The sequence below is a fragment of the Sinohyriopsis cumingii genome, chromosome 17 (assembly GCF_028554795.1).
Source record: "Sinohyriopsis cumingii isolate HCF-2022 chromosome 17, ASM2855479v2, whole genome shotgun sequence".
NCBI classification, from domain to species: domain Eukaryota; kingdom Metazoa; phylum Mollusca; class Bivalvia; order Unionida; family Unionidae; genus Sinohyriopsis; species Sinohyriopsis cumingii.
The window spans coordinates 86,189,463-86,207,474 of NC_142977.1; the positions used below are offsets into that span (position 1 = coordinate 86,189,463).

At 33.9% G+C, this 18,012-nt stretch overlaps 1 protein-coding gene across 4 annotated transcripts in view; it reads right to left on the minus strand.

Annotated features, from left to right (window-relative positions):
• The window catches only part of LOC149779368 (uncharacterized), a 238,271-nt gene that overhangs the window by 72,294 nt on the left and 147,965 nt on the right, over nt 1–18,012 (minus strand). For all 4 annotated transcript variants that reach the window (XM_089939995.1, XM_089939997.1, XM_089939994.1 and 1 more), the window contains one exon: nt 5,987–6,110. In XM_089939995.1, coding sequence (XP_089796121.1) covers nt 5,987–6,110 — 124 coding nt within the window. The remainder of the gene's footprint in view (nt 1–5,986; nt 6,111–18,012) is intronic.

An 18,012-nucleotide genomic window follows, 5' to 3' on the forward strand; every position in this document is an offset into this window, starting at 1 on the left:
AACAATACATGCAATAATATTTCTTAGAAAGGTCAAACTGATGTATAAAGTATCCAGAAAAGACATTCCTGTCTATCTAACAATATCTTTCACCAAAGAGATACTGATGGTACTCAAAATTTAAGGTCCATAAGATGTACAAATTACATAATACCAAGGCCAAAGAAGGAATTGTTTAAAAAAAAAGTTTTCAATATACTGATCCAATGGTATGGAACAACATTCCCTGTGACATAAGGCAGGCTCCTAGCATTTCTTCTTTTCATAATCACTGTCTCAAATGGATGAAATCTTTGGACAAATGAACAGTTCTAGTAAAATAAATGTTGATTGCTTTTCTGCAATTTTCCATCATTTTCACAGCTGAATTTTTCAGTGCAGGATGATATTTTATATTTTATATATGTTTATGTGTTCACAGATGGCTGTGCACATGTTCCAGGATTGATACTTTGATTTTTAGAATCACTTAATTATTTAGTGTCAAGCCAGATTCTTCACATGTTGTACATACTGTACATAACAGATAGAAGCCTCAAGGCAGATTAGTTCTGTAATTGTGTTACCTTCTCTAAATACAGTCTTTATGATGATGATTATTATTATTGTTATTATTATTATTATTATTATTATTATCTCATACAAGTTTGAGATGGTTTCATCATTTTAAAGATGATTGTGTATCCATGAAAGATAACTTGCGTTTTGGAAGTGATTAGTTAGCAGGAAGTGGCCACTGTGAAGGGGGAAGCTGATGAAGAAGTATTATACACTATGAAAGTTATTTCTAATAACACTGGCATTAATTACTCAACTATTTGTACTATACCAAAGAATGAATCACCTGAACATCAGAAAGGTTTCTGGAACCTGACTCATGACAAGATAATAAGGCTTGGATGGGGGAAAATGCAGATTTAGTCAGGTGGTCAAGAGGTTCATTTTGCATGATACAAAAGCCCTGGTCATCCAGGGACCTGCACCTGACTCGGTTTATGTCAGTGAACCTTTTTAGCCCTCCAGTGTTGCCAAAACAAGACTACTTAACACCACTCATAAAAGCACCTGTACTTGAGGTATCCTTCTACTCCACGACAATGCACACATGCATAAATTGCCAATCATGATAGACTTCAAGACAAAGCCAGCAATCAAACTTTGCTACATCTTCCATACAGCCCTGATTTAGCTCATTTATTTTGCTAATTCCCCATAATAATTATTCACTGAGTGGCTGATGATTTGAAAGCTGCCTATATGGTTTGAAGTGCAATTTTCTAGTGTATTAACAACACACCCAAACCTGAGTACCGAAGCAATATTTAATAACAAGATAATCTGACTCAGAAAGAAGTGCACATTTTAAGGCATACACTGACGTTATTACCAACAACAACAAAAACAGCTGTACAGCATACAAATATTCAGAACTTTTAAATATGTCTCATATGAATTTAAGAATTAAATCAGCCATAAATTCTGTATAACAACTACATCCACAATGCCATCAGTCCACATAGCAACTGCATTTACTCAATGGGCAATACCAACATAATGTTATTCTGAAATCCATCTCTTTGGAAACTTTTGGATACAAGGTGTAATGTTGTTTTTACATCAGTGCTGCATCATGATATTAGCATCACCACCAATATTACCAAATATACTCACAACCAGATCCAACTGAATAGACCCAGATCTGCTGTCTCAAAATTCACAAATACAATTTTGGTCTATCTATTTTGTTAGGTGTAAACAGGAGAACAAAAAAATGAGACCCTAGTCTGCCAGTAGAGTATGGGATAGATGATCAAGGTAAGTATTGGTTACATTTGTGCTCAGCTTGTGAGTATAAACAGCAAATACCGAAATAAAACCAGTAACTGAATATATTACAAGGTGGTAAAAGTGGATGACAAGAACTGGTTAAGTTGGGTGAAGACCTATGTTACAGATTGGCTAATAATTAAATTTTAGAGGACTGACATAATTCACTCTAAAGGATGAACAAGAGCTACATATAAGTGGTATAAAGAAATTATAAAATTAAACTCATTGGCTGGTTCTACTCATCTGGAAATTTAGCCACTTCAGGTATGCCCAATATGCTTCTGGTACGGGAATGCAACCTTTGCTGGTGGGACTCCTGTTTTTCCCAAAATAGGAGTTCTGGACTCCTATTTTTAAAATCCTAGCGAGATCTCTGGGCCAGCTATTTTTAGAAGGTCTGTAAGGCAAGCTGGTTGTGGCAGACTTGTAGGCAGTAGTTCTTCATAGGTAACTATGGAAACTAATTTTTAATGTTTAAGCATTGAAAACATACCTAAAGATAATTCTAAATGATGAAACAATTATGGTATTATTGATGAGAACTAGCTGGATTCCAGAGCAGGGTTTGTCTCAAACTGCAGTGCCATTTTATAACCTTTTCTTTTGCCTCAAAACTGAGTGTAAATACAAAACGTATTTAATTTACAGAGTGGTAAACTTCTGTGGAAATTATATTTCACCCTTTGTGAATGGAATTAATCAAGCATCAAGAAAACTGTAGCAGCTTTCTAGTATGAAATTTTAATATATTGTAAATGTAACATAACTGAAACATGATTTTTTTAAATGTCCTCACTGACTTTCCACATTCTGTAAGTCTCCATTAATAGCGAACCTGAACAATATTTTTTTAAAATTAAGTTTTCTCACTAAATTCATGCAATATTTGTTGCAACTTAGCCTGAATAATATTGTCTTACAAAATGAACAAAAATTTTTGTGCATGTCACTTTCTAAGTACAAGACAAACCCAACTTCGGTAACAACAACTTATTTTAAATTAGACCAAAGAAACAAATATACATGGTTCTGGTAACTATTTTAATGGCCCCAACCAGATTATATTTTATTACTTATACGACAAACAATACAAATCATCACCAACCAAGCGTGGCTTTTCACATTCAAACCAATAAAACTTTAGATTGGAAACTTTGACATGAATGAGCATGAACCTGACAAAATAAAGGTAATAAACATTACAAATCATTAGACACCTTCCTATTTATCCCTCCCCTGTTACCAGAACCAAACATTTTGTTTTCATTTTGTCATTATCCCTGTTATGGAAAAAACATGGAAAAGGAAAATAATCAAACGACAACATCTATTACCGTTTCAGAACTATACTGAACCCTGTATATACCTGTAGAGTTTGACGACAGTCTTGTTCTTATTCCAAACTCATGTAATATGGTCTCTAAGAACAGTGCTGGAGATTAAAAAATGTCCATCTTTCAATTTGATTTGATATTTCATGATAATTTTATCACCATCTTTACATGCGAGCAAGATGCATCAAACTAAAGATACTGTATGAGACTATATACTCTCTTACATGCCCAATCCAATTCAAAGAACATGGAACCTCATCTGCCACTGCATAATCAGATCAGGGTCATTGCTCTTTGTTCTAATGACTCCTCATAACAAACTACATAAACCCAGATCTGCCACCATATGATGTTATTGGATCTGGTCTTGTGCAGTTAGCAGTTGGATTCAACTTATAAGCTAGTATATATGGCAAATTATAAGCATATGCCTTAAAAAGCAAATGCTACTTGGTTTTGTCAAAAATAACCCTTACTAAGTACACATTTCGAAGTCTCATCATGTCTTGTAGGATAGAACTCACAAAAATATCCATTACTAAGTCCATATTTCTCAGTCTCATCATGCCTTTGCAGGAAAGAACCAGCAACTATAAGCCATTTAGAGCATCATGAAATTTATCTTGGAACCTGTCATTATCCACGTCTTACATCTCATTACCATTCTGAAAGCTTTTATGGGTCATATTAGTTAATGTACACAATGAATGTAACATGTGTTCTTTTATTCCACACAACCATATTTAGGAGAGATAATGCACCTCCAAAGTGAAGAGTTTCCAACAGACAACTGGTGCCTGGGTTCATGCTCATTTGCTGTAGGGTAGGATTATTACATATAAGTCAATGCCACAACATTTTTAATTTAAAAATCCAAGATTCTTACTGCTTAAAATAGCAGAAATCAATATTTATATAATGCTGAAATAGTATTTTAAATGAAATTTGATTTGTATGTTATGTATGGTGCAATGAGGGAATTTATAACTATTTCAGATGCAGCTCGGTTGAGCATCAATATGAAAAGAGACTTCTGATTACTGAACAAGAAGCAAGGCTATGGCCCAAATACTGAAGACACTCTCAAACTCAGATATTGGTCTTTAATTTAGCAAAATGAAGATAATGAAGTTTTATTCCAAATCTGTGGGATATCATCATATTCAAACACAAGGAAAACAGAAACACTTGAACAATTAGGTCAATATATGGTGTAAATATGTACATGCATGCATTTGCCATAATGATTGCTATATCAGGTTTCTGCTAAGGTGGGTTTGACACAAAAAATCATATATCTGAAATACAAATGCATCAAACACTTATGTTGACAAAAAATGCAATCATTATTAACCTTCATCAACTTACTAATTTAAATGTATGGTTAACTTGAGCCAATATCTATATCGGAATGCATGTATCAGAATGCATGCAAGTGTTGAATGATGAAATATAACTAAAAATAAGTTCCTGAAAAAGAACCAGTTTTAATGATGTATAAAATCAATGTTTATACTAAACGAATAATAGACATGACTAATTACTGTCTGCTTACAGGTAATTAAGTTTATTCGTGCAAAATTTATCAATTCATTGTGCCATAATATATGAATGTAATACTGGATTTTCTGATTAATTCTTACCTTTCCAATTAATGTCTTTTAAAAAAAAAATTATGTTATCCTTTTTCAAACAAATGTATACTTTTCAGGTACTTTCTAATATGCTGCAAGCATTGAGAAATCTAGAAATGGAAAGATACCATGCATACTTGCTTATAAGTCATGTCAAACTGCAAACAACAGGGACCCTGATCTGCCAGTTTCATAATGTGCCAGAAGATTAGGTTCTATGTTGTTTATTCTACTGATTACTCCTAAGAAAAAGTTTACACCCAGATCTACAAGCACTTTATGTGATCTAGGTCAATGCAGTTTACAGTTGAATCTGACCTGTATAAAGTATGAATGGTACCCATTTACACTCATCGACCAGTCTATCAACTTCCATGTACCACATATAGGAACATTGCAGATTTTTAAACAAACTTTAAAATAACAGAAATCAATATGTAATTGGAAAGTGGATGCCTCCTAGTGAAAAACAGTCTGATAATGTTTGTTCAAGCTCTCTGCATTATACAGTAATATAGTTTGCTAACAAACAAAACTATATTACTGAAAATAGCAGATCCTACATTTAATCAGAAAATCTAAAATATATAGTATACAAAGCTGAAATATAAAGCATCAAATACAGACATATCATACATAACACAAAATTAAAAAATATAATATCATGGCATATTTTAATTAATATGCAATAAATTACAAAAAGATGCCTCAATAAAAAAACCTAAATAACCAAAAGCAATAGGTAAAGAAGAAGAAAAAAGAATATAAAATGCAAGTTTTGGAATATAAACCTACAAGCAGATGTGTATAACAAGTCCAAAATCTAAACTGCTGTCAACAACTATATGAAAAATGCTACATTGTCAAAGCTAAGCATTAAGAAATTCTCTATATAATGCCAAAGCTTTAATTAGGTGAAAATTAAGGAAAGGAAACTGAATTAAGTATATATATATATATATATATATATATATATATATATATATATATATATATATATATATATATATATATATATATATATATATATATATATATATATCAAAGGCAATGAGGTAATAAAGCCAAACTTTATGTTACTTACAGAAGAAATCTATCATGTATTTAATCTGCATGAATGCAAGCATACCCCTTATTTCAGAGGAATCCTCATTTATTGAGGAGGAAATTATATACAAGTGAACCTACCATCACTAACGATGTATGATGGTTGCTGGCACAGAATTTCTTTGTAACCCTCACGGAAAGATGGGCTGCGCCAGGCATAGATGATAGGGTTACACCCACTGTTCATGTACATGAAGCAATAGGCCTGAAGAAGAAAAAAACATTTATGAGTAACATTCCTAGAAAAAAACATGAATGTTTTTCACATAATGCAACCATTGGCATGTCTTACTTCTTGACTTTGGGATGAAAGCTAAATCAAGTGGAATTAGAAAGCAAACTGTGTATAACCTCAATCCTCTGTTATAAAAATTGTATACAGTCCTCAACCCTACAGTACACAGTCATCAACCCTCCTTAATAAAACTTTACACAATCCTCAACCTCCATTATAAACCTTTACACGGTCCTCAACCATCACTTATAAAACTTGACACAGTCTTCAACCTCCATTATAAACCTTTATGCAGTAACTGCAGTAACAAATGCTTTAAGCCAACAATTTGAAATAAACTTGAGGACTGAATGTTGGAACTGGCACAAAGGCAAAGAAATATCAGTCTAGGAGTTACTTTATTTGACCTCATGGGGCTGGCACCAAGCCAGTCAAGGGGTTACTTTATTTGACCTCATGGTGCTGGCACCAAGACAAAGAAATGTCAGTCAAAGGTTACTTTATTTGACCTTGTGTGGCTGGCAACAACACAAAGAAATGTCAGTAAAAGGTTACTTTATTTGACCTCATGGTGCTGGCACCAAGACAAAGAAATGTCGGTCAAGGGTTACTTTATTTGACCTAATGGTTGTGGCACCAAGACAAAGAAATGTCAGTCAAGGGTTACTTTATTTGACCTAATGGTGCCAGCACCAAGACAAAGACATGTCAGTCATGGGGTTACTTTATTTGACCTCACGGGGCTGTCACCATGACAAAGAAATGTCAGTCAAGGGGTTACTTTTTTGACCTCATGGTGGTGGTACCAAGACAAAGAAATGTCAGTCAAAGGTTACTTTATTTGACCTTGTGTGGCTGGCAATAACACAAAGAAATGTCAGTCAAGGGTTACTTTATTTGACGTAATGGTGCTGGCACCAAGACAAAGACATGTCAGTCATGGGGTTATTTTATTTGACCTCATGGGTCTGTCACCAAGACAAAGAAATGTCAGTCAAGGGGTTACTTCATTTGACCTCATGGCGCTGGCATCAAGAAAAAGAAATATCAGTCAAGGGGTTACTTTATTTGACCTCATGGTGCTGGCACCAATATAAAGAAATGTCAGTCAAGGGGTTACTTTATTTGATTTCACCTTAGGCTCTTCTGGGCAGAACCTGTATAAAGGAACTGAGAATGAGATCTTCTTGTCTCTGTGATGTCCTATAAATTGATTATTTTTTTCACCTATTTCCTTATCATTTAGTTTATTAATTATTCAATCACTAGTACTCTTAATTACTGAAATGTACCTGCCATCAGGGTTGTTGATTCTATATTCAGCAGACTTCTGAAAGCTCTTAGCACATCCTTGTGTATGTGTGTGTGATTTGGATTTTTATTTTAGCTTTGACAATTTTTCAGTCATATCGCTATGATGTCTGCTGTGTGGCAGTTTATAGTGATGTCTAGCAATGGGACATCATGCCACAGACATGTAGCATGATGTCCCACCCAGTCACATTATACTGACACCAGGCCGACCAGTCCTAATACTTAACCTCTTAATGATGAGTGCCAAGTGAGGCAGTTGTTAGTACCATTTTTGTAAGTCTTTAGTATGATATGCTGGGGTTCATACCCTCCATCTTACGCATCTGAAGTGAATGCTCTAACCAGTTAGGTCACCGGAGCAGTCACAAGAAAATAAGGACTGCAATTTCATGTGACTGTTCTCTCACAAGAGTGAGAAATTGTAATACAGTCCATCTCTTTATGTGTACACATGAACATGCATATGGATCCACATGCAAAAATTTGTGGCAATGTCCTTGACCTCTTCCAATACCTTTAAAGCTAGGCACATGTAAACTGGGTCAATGATAGTACTATGGATACATATTGTGCTAAAGATCTTAGCAGTTTCATCTTGTCAAGTGGGGTGGGCTTGATGGAATGGGGTGATTTTACATTAATTTCAAAGAGCTCCCAAACTGTTTGTCTCAAATATTAGAGAACTAGCTTATGTGATCAAGGACTTAAGTGTCAACACAAAACCACTGGGTATGCTTTGAGTTTTTTCTTAACCCAACCCCATGACTTGTCCCTGGGTCCAAACATAGAAACTATTATGAGCAACACCTATAATCATATATACATTTACAGGGCCATGGAAATACAAATTAATACATGTAACTGATATTGACCATGTGGTCCATCCCTACGTCGTTAACCAGATATCATTTAATGGGCATGAAAAGACACATGTACGCATGAAACTATAATTGACTTTAGTCTGTCCCTACTCCCAGAGACAAATCCCCTTGATTGTAACTTGGAAACTATTGAGATATATTTACCCTATAACCAAGAGATACACTTAAATGGCATGAAGAAAAAAGAGATTGATATGTGCAACTGACATCCCACCATCCCCCAATGAGATAAAAGGGACTAAGGGCCCCCAGTCATTGCTTAAAAACTGCTGAGATCTCTACCAGTTTCCATGTACATACTTAAATGACATAAAAAGAAATCTCCACACTAATCTGACATTGGACAGTTCTTATCTGGCATCTGCTCTTAGGCAGTTATTAAACACAGGGACCTGCCCGAAAGGCTGAAACATTGGCGTGAACATCAACACAAAGGAAGCACCAGGATATGTAACATGTTATACAAAATCAAAAAATTCTAGTCTCTGACTTGGACATCCTTCATGTGGACAAAAACAACCTTCGAGTCAGTCCGCATATGTTCTTGACTAGCTTTCTGATATAGGCTGATCTTTCCCAACAACATGTGTGGATGATTCATGTGGCTTTATAGTGGGGGTACATTACATACAAATCTTGTAACCTGGTTCGTGCAATTATCAACTTGTATTCTAATCCAGGTCTTTGAAAGAAGTAAAACAGACCCAAAAAAGGCTGCACATGGGCGCTTAAATCTGCTAAAATGGTACAATCATCTTGCTACCATATATACTCACTTATAAGACAAATCAAACTGTAAAATGCACAGACCCAGATCAGCCATCACATAATGTGCCAGCAGGTCAGGGTATGTACAGTTTGCTATGGGTAATTAGTAGAACAAACAACAGATCCTGATCTGCAGGTGCATTATGCAATGGCAGATCAAGATCTTTGTAGTCTGCAGTTTGACTCAACTTACAAACAAGTGCATATGATATGTTACAATAGATTAAACGATCCTGTAAAATTTCAACCGATTGTTAATTTCCTGTTGACTTCCTACTGTAATGGGAGCATTTTCTTCTGCTGGCTTAGTACACAGCTGATTTCCTAGTAAAAAGTAATATATTCCTTGCATTAAGCAATATTCCTAATGGAACATTACTGAAAAAGAACTAAAATTCACAGTAAATACCTATGATGTGTCACATGAAAAACAAATTTTACTCCCATACCCTCCCCTCCCCATTTCCAGCAAATCTTCTGATAAAAAATTAAAAGGAAAGAATTTTCTGACACTGATAAATTACCAAAACCTGTATGTAGGGCGGTGCTGATTTATATATAAACAATATATATACGTACTACTACTACTTTAACCTGATAAACAGTACAATTTTGTGACCCCCACAGCCTCAAGCTTAATGTTATAACCCTTGGGCAGTTTATACGGTTGATTGCCATGCAGGCTATCATCAGTATGGTGTTGTCAGAGATAAACAACCAATAGTCCCATATTACTTAATAACTGAGGTGATTTTGTGTCTGTTATTCCTTAGACCACTGCCATGGGACAGTCCATTAAACTAATTTTGCATTGGTATAGTTTAAGTCTGGATATTTGTTGATGAAATAAAGATAATACGAGCTTTGTTGTCTTTGACTAAAATATTTGAGCCATCTTTATTGAAGACTAGTGGCGAGTTATGATCAGAGGATCAAATGCAACGTTTTTAAGCTTGATTTTATCCCAATCAAAACATTATTATTTTAGTATAGTTATACCTGTGATGTGTGATTTTTATTTTTAACGTAGCTTTAACAATTTTTCAGTCATATCGCTACGATGTCTGCAATGTGGCAGTTTATAGTGATGTCTAGCACTGGGGCATCATGCCGCAGGCATGTAGCATGATGTCCCACCCAGTCACATTATCCTGACACCAGGCCGACCAGTCCTAACACTAACCTCTAAATGCTGAACGCCAAGCGAGGCAGCTGTTAGTACCATTTTTTAAGTCTCTGGTATGACTCGGCCGGGGATCGAACCCACGACCTCCCGCATCCGAGGCGGACGCTCTAACCACTAGGTCACCAGAGCGGTGTAGTTATACCTGTAATTTCAACACTGGGGATGCATCCATGAAAACTACAACATAAAGTGACAATATGTTTATTGAGGTAATTATACCCATAGTAATTAATGTATTGGCTGGGGGGGGGGGAGGGGTAGGGGTGCATGCATAAAAACTGCTATTTAATATGAAAATATGTATATTGAAGCAATTATTCTCATAATAATTAATGTATCAGTACAGGGATGAATGCACATAGGCGAAACAATAAATAAAAGAAAATGTTCAACAAAAACACAGTTATGTTTGTGGACAAGTTAACTTACAGGGCAGTGTACCTGTGCTTGGAATGGTAATGCTTGCTATGTAGAAGTGTGATTCACTGTTGACAGTAATGTCAAAATGGAGAAAAAATAACATTTTTTCATGTGTGTGTGTGTATGTGTGTGTGGTGCTGTTTGTGTGTGTGTGTGTTAAAGATGATAAATGACAATGCCAACTCAGCCAGCTGTTTGTTTGGAAATATGTAATGGACTGACCGTTTTGTTTATAGGGGAGGGGGGCCTGTGCTATTTGTTTCAAATAATTTCCATCCACAATAAAGCATGACAAAAATATTCTTGGTCTTATATGTAGAAAACAAGTTCTAGTATCAGATCCATTATATCAGGTGAAAAAATAATTTATCTCGAGGTAAAAGAAAAATATCTTCTGGTTTGAAAGAAAAATCACAGTTCCACCTCAGACCTCCTTAAAAATTAAATGATTGAAAGAAAACGTATTTTATTTTCTTAAAATTTTAATTTCTAGTTATTTACTGTATACTTGTAATAGTTGATAATTTATTCCCAACTGTACAATGTCGCTTATTTTGGTCATCTGCACTGACCAACCATCCCCCACTCCCCCTGGAAAACACAACATTTTTTGAGGCTCAAAAATCACCAAACACTACCTGGAAGGTTGTCAGTTATGTTACTGGCATACTGAATCCTTCTATTTAATCTTAATCTTGGTCTCTATGCAATTTCTTATTGTTATATACACTGTATGTCTATATTGTGTCTTCAACTTTTGTCCATGACTGTAGATTACCATTAGCTATAAATTTGTTGTTTATTTGAGTTTGTACCCTATATAATGAACCTGTCTCAGGTAATTCCCATCAGATGCTTAGGTCAGGTGAGTTATGTCGTGACACAAGTCATGTAGGGGTTAACTGCGACTTAAGTCATAATAGAGCCATGGAGATATCTATAAAGAGAAAATTTATTCAGTACCAATTTTTATTTCTTAGTATTTTTCTTGTTTTAATATCAGTCTGCAAATGTATTTAATGCTGTGTTTAATTTTAATGTGTGATGAATCATTTATTTAAATTATTCATTTGAATTACAAAGAACTTGTATTATAGTCTGGATTAAGGCAACATTTTTGGATTATTGTGAATTCATTCAAAGAAATCTAGACAAAAACACTGTGAAACATCAAAATTGTTGGCACTTCGGCACATTCAAGAGTATTGGTATCTCATAACACTCAGGACCTAGAATTTATTTCGAACATGATTCTTTTGGATTTGACATAGGACTTTTAAGATTATATTGGATTAAAAATCCTCTTAAATTTTCAACTTTGAGAAATTATTTTACAAAACTTGGTTTTACTTCTTTCTGTTACTTAGTTTATGACCATAGATTTGTAACATTATATATGCTCCTACTAAATCCCTGATAAACACCTTGGTCTCTCTGAATTTTCTTACACTCTTGCTAAATCCCCACAAAAAATTTGGTCTTTATTGTAGTATTGGGAACCACTTGGGAAATTAGACAAACCAGAGGGTTTTCTTTAACCATTTAATTCCATACGAAGCCTTCTAGTTCTACATGATCACTGAATGACTTCCAGCACTACATGACTTGATTTGCATTATAGATGTATGTATGCAGCCATTTAGCCATGTACTCCACTGATCCACCACTATACTGTGATTTACCCCAGCTTATACAGGATCATAGTGTACCTCAGAGCAAGCATTCCCTAAAGACCTTTCTTGACTTATGCTAACTTATGGTCTGATTGTGTTAACACACAAAACCTAAATTCAATAATCAAATTATAACCATACATCCACTTTCTATTCCCACTCCTGACAAAGACTTAATGTTTAACAGAATTACCAAAAATGTTATATTAGGTGGGTAAAATATTTCCTTATCGGCTGATTCATTCTAAATTACCCTGAACTCCTTTACTCTATTTTACACTTACTTTACACCTCTTTAAAGATCTACATTTTTGATAAATGATCGCAAATCTAAATGTTGAGATACTTGATTTAATGCAAATCTACAAACACCCCATTCCCACCAACAATGGGTTTCTTTGTTTCAATTGCCTGTCATCCTAAATTGCTGGGATAGTTAACACTATTTAACATGATTGCTGCTAGTACATGTAACTGTAACAGTAAATACAGATGAACCCTATAAGATAACCAAACAATTATCGATTATACACAAATATGTATTATCATCAAAGATAGATAACTACAATAACACCCGAAATAATAAAATCTAGCACTATAATATATTTCTCTGCATTTTAAAACTGCTAAACATTTTGATCTCTTTTCATTTTCTTCTAATCCTACTAAATTCCTGCAAAACATTTTAGACTTGTTTTCTTACTGTCCTGCTAAATCCTTGCTGAACATTTTAGACTTGTTTTCTTATTGTCCTGCTAAATCCTTGCTGAACATTTTAGACTTATTTTCTTATTGTCCTGCTAAATCCTTGCTGAACATTTTAGACTTGTTTTCCTATTCTCCTGCCTCTAAAAATCTTGACCTCTGTGCATTGTCTTACACTCCTGGTAAACCTCTGCTAAACATTTTGTTCCCTGTATATTTTTTTTTACACTTCTCCTAAATCCCTACTAAACATCTCACAACTCTTGTTAAATCACAGCCAAACATCTTTGTCTCTCTGCATTTTCTTAAACTCCTGTTAAATAACTGCTAAGCATCTTGGTATCAATGTGTCATCTTATACTACTGCTAAATCCCAATCTATTATAATCAGATCTCCACTGTCCTATGTGAAAATCTTATAGTGACCACTTTGGGGGTCATATTCTGGTGACCTATTGATAATTTTCTATATGCGCTATAAAGTGGTTTGAACACAGTAAGTGTATCACTCAAAAGAAACATAACAGAAATTGTTGACCAGATACTAGAAAGTATAAAAAAAATTCCATATGCGTGTCCCAAAGCCACCATATCACTACCATATATGCTTGCTTATATATGCTGGGTTAAAATGCAAACAAAATACTTAGATCTGCCATCACATAATGCACCAATAGATCAGGGTCTATGTTGTTTGTTCTACTGATTAGTCATGACTAGATCTGCCTGCACATTATGCAATGAGAGATCTGGGGCTGTACAGTTGGATCCAAATTATTGGCAAGTATATTACCATATATTATGGTAATTAAGATGATTTTTCTTCAGAGTAAAAGTCCCATTAAGTCTATGGCCTGTTGAAACCACAATATATATAATTAAAATCATGCTATATTTTGGCATGGGTGTCCTATCAGCGTTATCACATGACTAATACTTCTAATAAATTGTCATCTAGGAGGTCTTTTTTTCTTGGAGAGACCTGTTATTTTTATGTTTGTTTGAAATGTAAAGATCAAGTTCTGGATTAAAAAGTCCATTTATCTGTTCATCCTTATGATGGGATAACTTTACCTCGACAAACGACAAGAAATTTAAGGGTCTTCTGTCTTGCTCAATGAATAGCAGTTCAAAAATAAAAACTTTTTGTTTTAACCAATACTGAGTCAAGAAGCTATTGTGATTTATTTTAATGTGTGTTACATTTCTGAAGTAATTTATTCAAACCAGTATTTAAAAAAACAAATTTATTCAATGCAACAACAAAAAATCTAAAACTATGTACAAACTATCTCATTTTTGTATAGACATATAAGTACATAAAAATAAAGAGAAATTTATCTTTTTTTTAAATCAAAGGAAAAAAGTTTGTTATTTTGATTTTTGTGTACCTCATGTATATGATCAACTTCAGTTAGTTCCTTCTCAAAGAGATACTATCAGTATTAAAAATTAATAATAATAATAATAATAATAATAATAATAATAAAAATAATAAATAAAATAATGATAATAATATTAATAATGGTATTTTTTTATGAGGGGGGCACACAATTAGTACAAAAACTGATTGTGCCTTGTCGCCCTCAATTATCTTCATATTTAAGTTCCTTTCGATAGTAGTTTTAGATGAGCTCCTATCCTATAAGGTGGTGTCATCAGCATAGAGATTAGTTTCAATATTTGCTGAATGCAAATACATATCATTCAATATTTACTGTAGGCAAAAACAGATAATTTATAAACATAGTAAATAGCAGTGGCTTTAAAACAGATCATTGCACTACTCCACAGGTCACAAGCTTTTTGTCTGACAACAATGTTTATGTCAACTTTCTGTTCTCATCTTTTCAAATATGAATTAAAAAAATGTAAGTTTTTTTATTTTGACTTTGTAAAGTTTTAATTTTTCAAGTAAAATATCAGATCAACTAGATCAAAAGCTTTCCTACAATCAACCACCACAACTCCCACTAATTCCCCATTATCTAAAACTTTGAGCCATTTTTCAACCCTACTAGCAAGGGCAGTTTTCACATGAAAGGTTTGGGCAAATGGCTGATTGTCTATCATATAACAGATTGTGTTCATCAAGACAAATCAGTATGGAGTCATCAAAATGTTCTTTTTCAAGAATTTTGATAAGAAAAAAGATTGAGACAAGTCTAAAATTATTTATTTCATCACGAGGACCAGATTTATGAAGAAGTTTCACTTAGCCTTCTTCCATTTTTCAGGAAATTGAAGGTGGGTCTCATGGTAGATTAGTTCTTCAGCTGTGTTGCCCTCTATAAGTAAAGTCATTATTATTATTATTATTATTATTATTATTATTAGGATATATATCTGTTTTCATACTAACATTATATATGTATATTATACTTTCAGAGATGAAAAATGAACATGCTGTCCATTATAATCTTGGTCTAATTAACTCAGCACCTGTTGACTTTGTTACTTCTAAATTCTGAAGATATTTCAGAACTTGATCATCTGTTATGAAGGGTAATTCACAGAATATACTTTCAGGAATTCTCTTCATTTCAAAGGTGTGAAAATTCCTAGTAACAAAAATGAATTCAAGTGTAATCCAATTTAATTGAACAACAAGTTTAACTTGGCTTTTTCAAAAGAGTGTGCCTATTGATGACATCTATAAAGAGTGAGTACCAAGAATCTAAAGTGTCAATGACATCATAAAACATCCTATGGATGATATTTTATTTCCTCTTGTAACTCCTTCTCATTATTTTTATTTTTTTAAAATCTAAATGAAATTGTATGGTGAGATGATTTGGGACTGAAAGCAGTGGTCTTAGATGTTAGAAATGTGTGGTAATGGTCACACAGGCCAATGGAAGGGACAACAAGACAAAGCACAATAGTCAAGGAATTTGAATAAATATGGTCAATTAGAGTTTAGCTTTTATTATTAGAGGTGGAGGTTACAAAACAAATTTCATAACATCAACAGTCCTTTAAAAAAAAAGAACCTTTTTATGAAATAGGCAAAGTAAAGGCTGACATGTTTTTCCTGTCTAAAGTCTGATCTTATTTATTGCTTGCATATAGGTGATCTGGTATTATATTACACTGTAACATGATTGCCCTGTCCTTAATTGAAGTTTGAAATCAATAAGATAAATATCATTACTAGTGAATGTTTGTACTATCTAATATTGCTAGGATACCAATCCTCACAGTGACTATGTGCTCTCTCTCCTACTTCTTCTATTGCCTTATGTCATCCTATAGCAGTTCAAAGCTACCAGTAACAAGTATCATAGTAAAGTACTCAATATTTATATGGTACACATATCAATCCCATAATGATATTGTCTGGACTCTATTGTTTAAATGGTATGCTTATCAAACCTATAATAATATTGTCTGGACTAAATATTTAAATGGTACATTCATCTATCCCATAATTATATTATCTGGAATCAACATTAAAATGATAGACTTATCAATTCCGTAATGATCATGTCTATAGAGCAATATTTAAATGGAAACTTATCAATCCCATAATGATATTATCTGGCCTCAATATTTAAATGGAAACTTATCAATCCCATAATGATATTATCTGGCCTCAATATTTAAATGGAAACTTATCAATCCCATAATGATATTATCTGGCCTCAATATTTAAATGGAAACTTATCAATCCCATAATGATATTATCTGGCCTCAATATTTAAATGGTACACTCATCAAGTCTAAAATAATAATGTCTGGACTAATGAAATCATTTTCAAAGCAATCAAGAATTCAAGAATTCAAAGTCTTAGTCTGGAGTTTTATTGCTATGTAATCTTATCTTTATTATCCATTTTACCTATCTTTAAAAATGCAGTCTAGGTGCTGTATATACCCACATACATATCAGATCCAATCACAAACAACACACACACTCATCTGTTATTGCATAATGTGATGGCAGACCAATAGCTATGTTCTTCGTTTAAAAGATTAGGTTTATAAACTATATAGATCATTTTCAAATACTATTTTTAGCTGACCAGACCTATCCCATAGCCACATCCAGTACGGTCATGTGCATTTGACGTAGGGCAACTTGAGTGACCTATACTTCTTACATGAAGAGAACATCTGCTACTTTATATCGCCGCAGATAGTAGTAAACAATAATATGCCAGCCCACCAGTATAAGAATTTAACTGTACGTTTTCATCAAGTATTTTTAACAATAAATGAGTATCAATTGCTTTATGCTACTGCATTGTGACTCTCATCTTAACTCCCCATCCCCCCCCTCTTATGACTACATGGTAAATGAATAATCGGGAAATAAACAAGTTAACTGTCTAATCAGCAGCAAACAATGAACACCAAAGGCTTCACATCACATATTAAGCAGATTCCTCAAAGATTTGCCATTTAGTTAATAAATTAAATGGGAATGAATGTGAATCCCAAAACTGCTTATGATACATTGGATTAACTAAGGATATTTACTCTCTCTCTCTCTCTCTCCCTCCCTCTCTCCCCCCCCCCCATTGTTTACTAACTCCTTGAACAAATATGGATAATAATGATGAGTTAATGCATCCTGCGATACAATGGCAATGGCCAGTTGATACAGTACTGTCAGCTATGCGTAACTTGTGTGGATTCTTGGACTGGGCTTGGGATCTGATTAATTTAGGCATTGATAATTCTGTGTTCACCTGTATGCATCGATCCACTATGAAACTAATTATATGCAACAAAGAGATTTGTAAGTCATCATGTTTTAGCGAGTATATAGTCTTGAAGAGTTAGCTAAATACACGTAGATTTGTACAACTTGTAATTCTAGTCACATAGGACAATTGTCCACCCACCCCTTTCCTTTCACAAATGGGTCATCCAACTTTGTAAGTCCTATCCACGACCACGGACAAGGTAGAACAATTTCT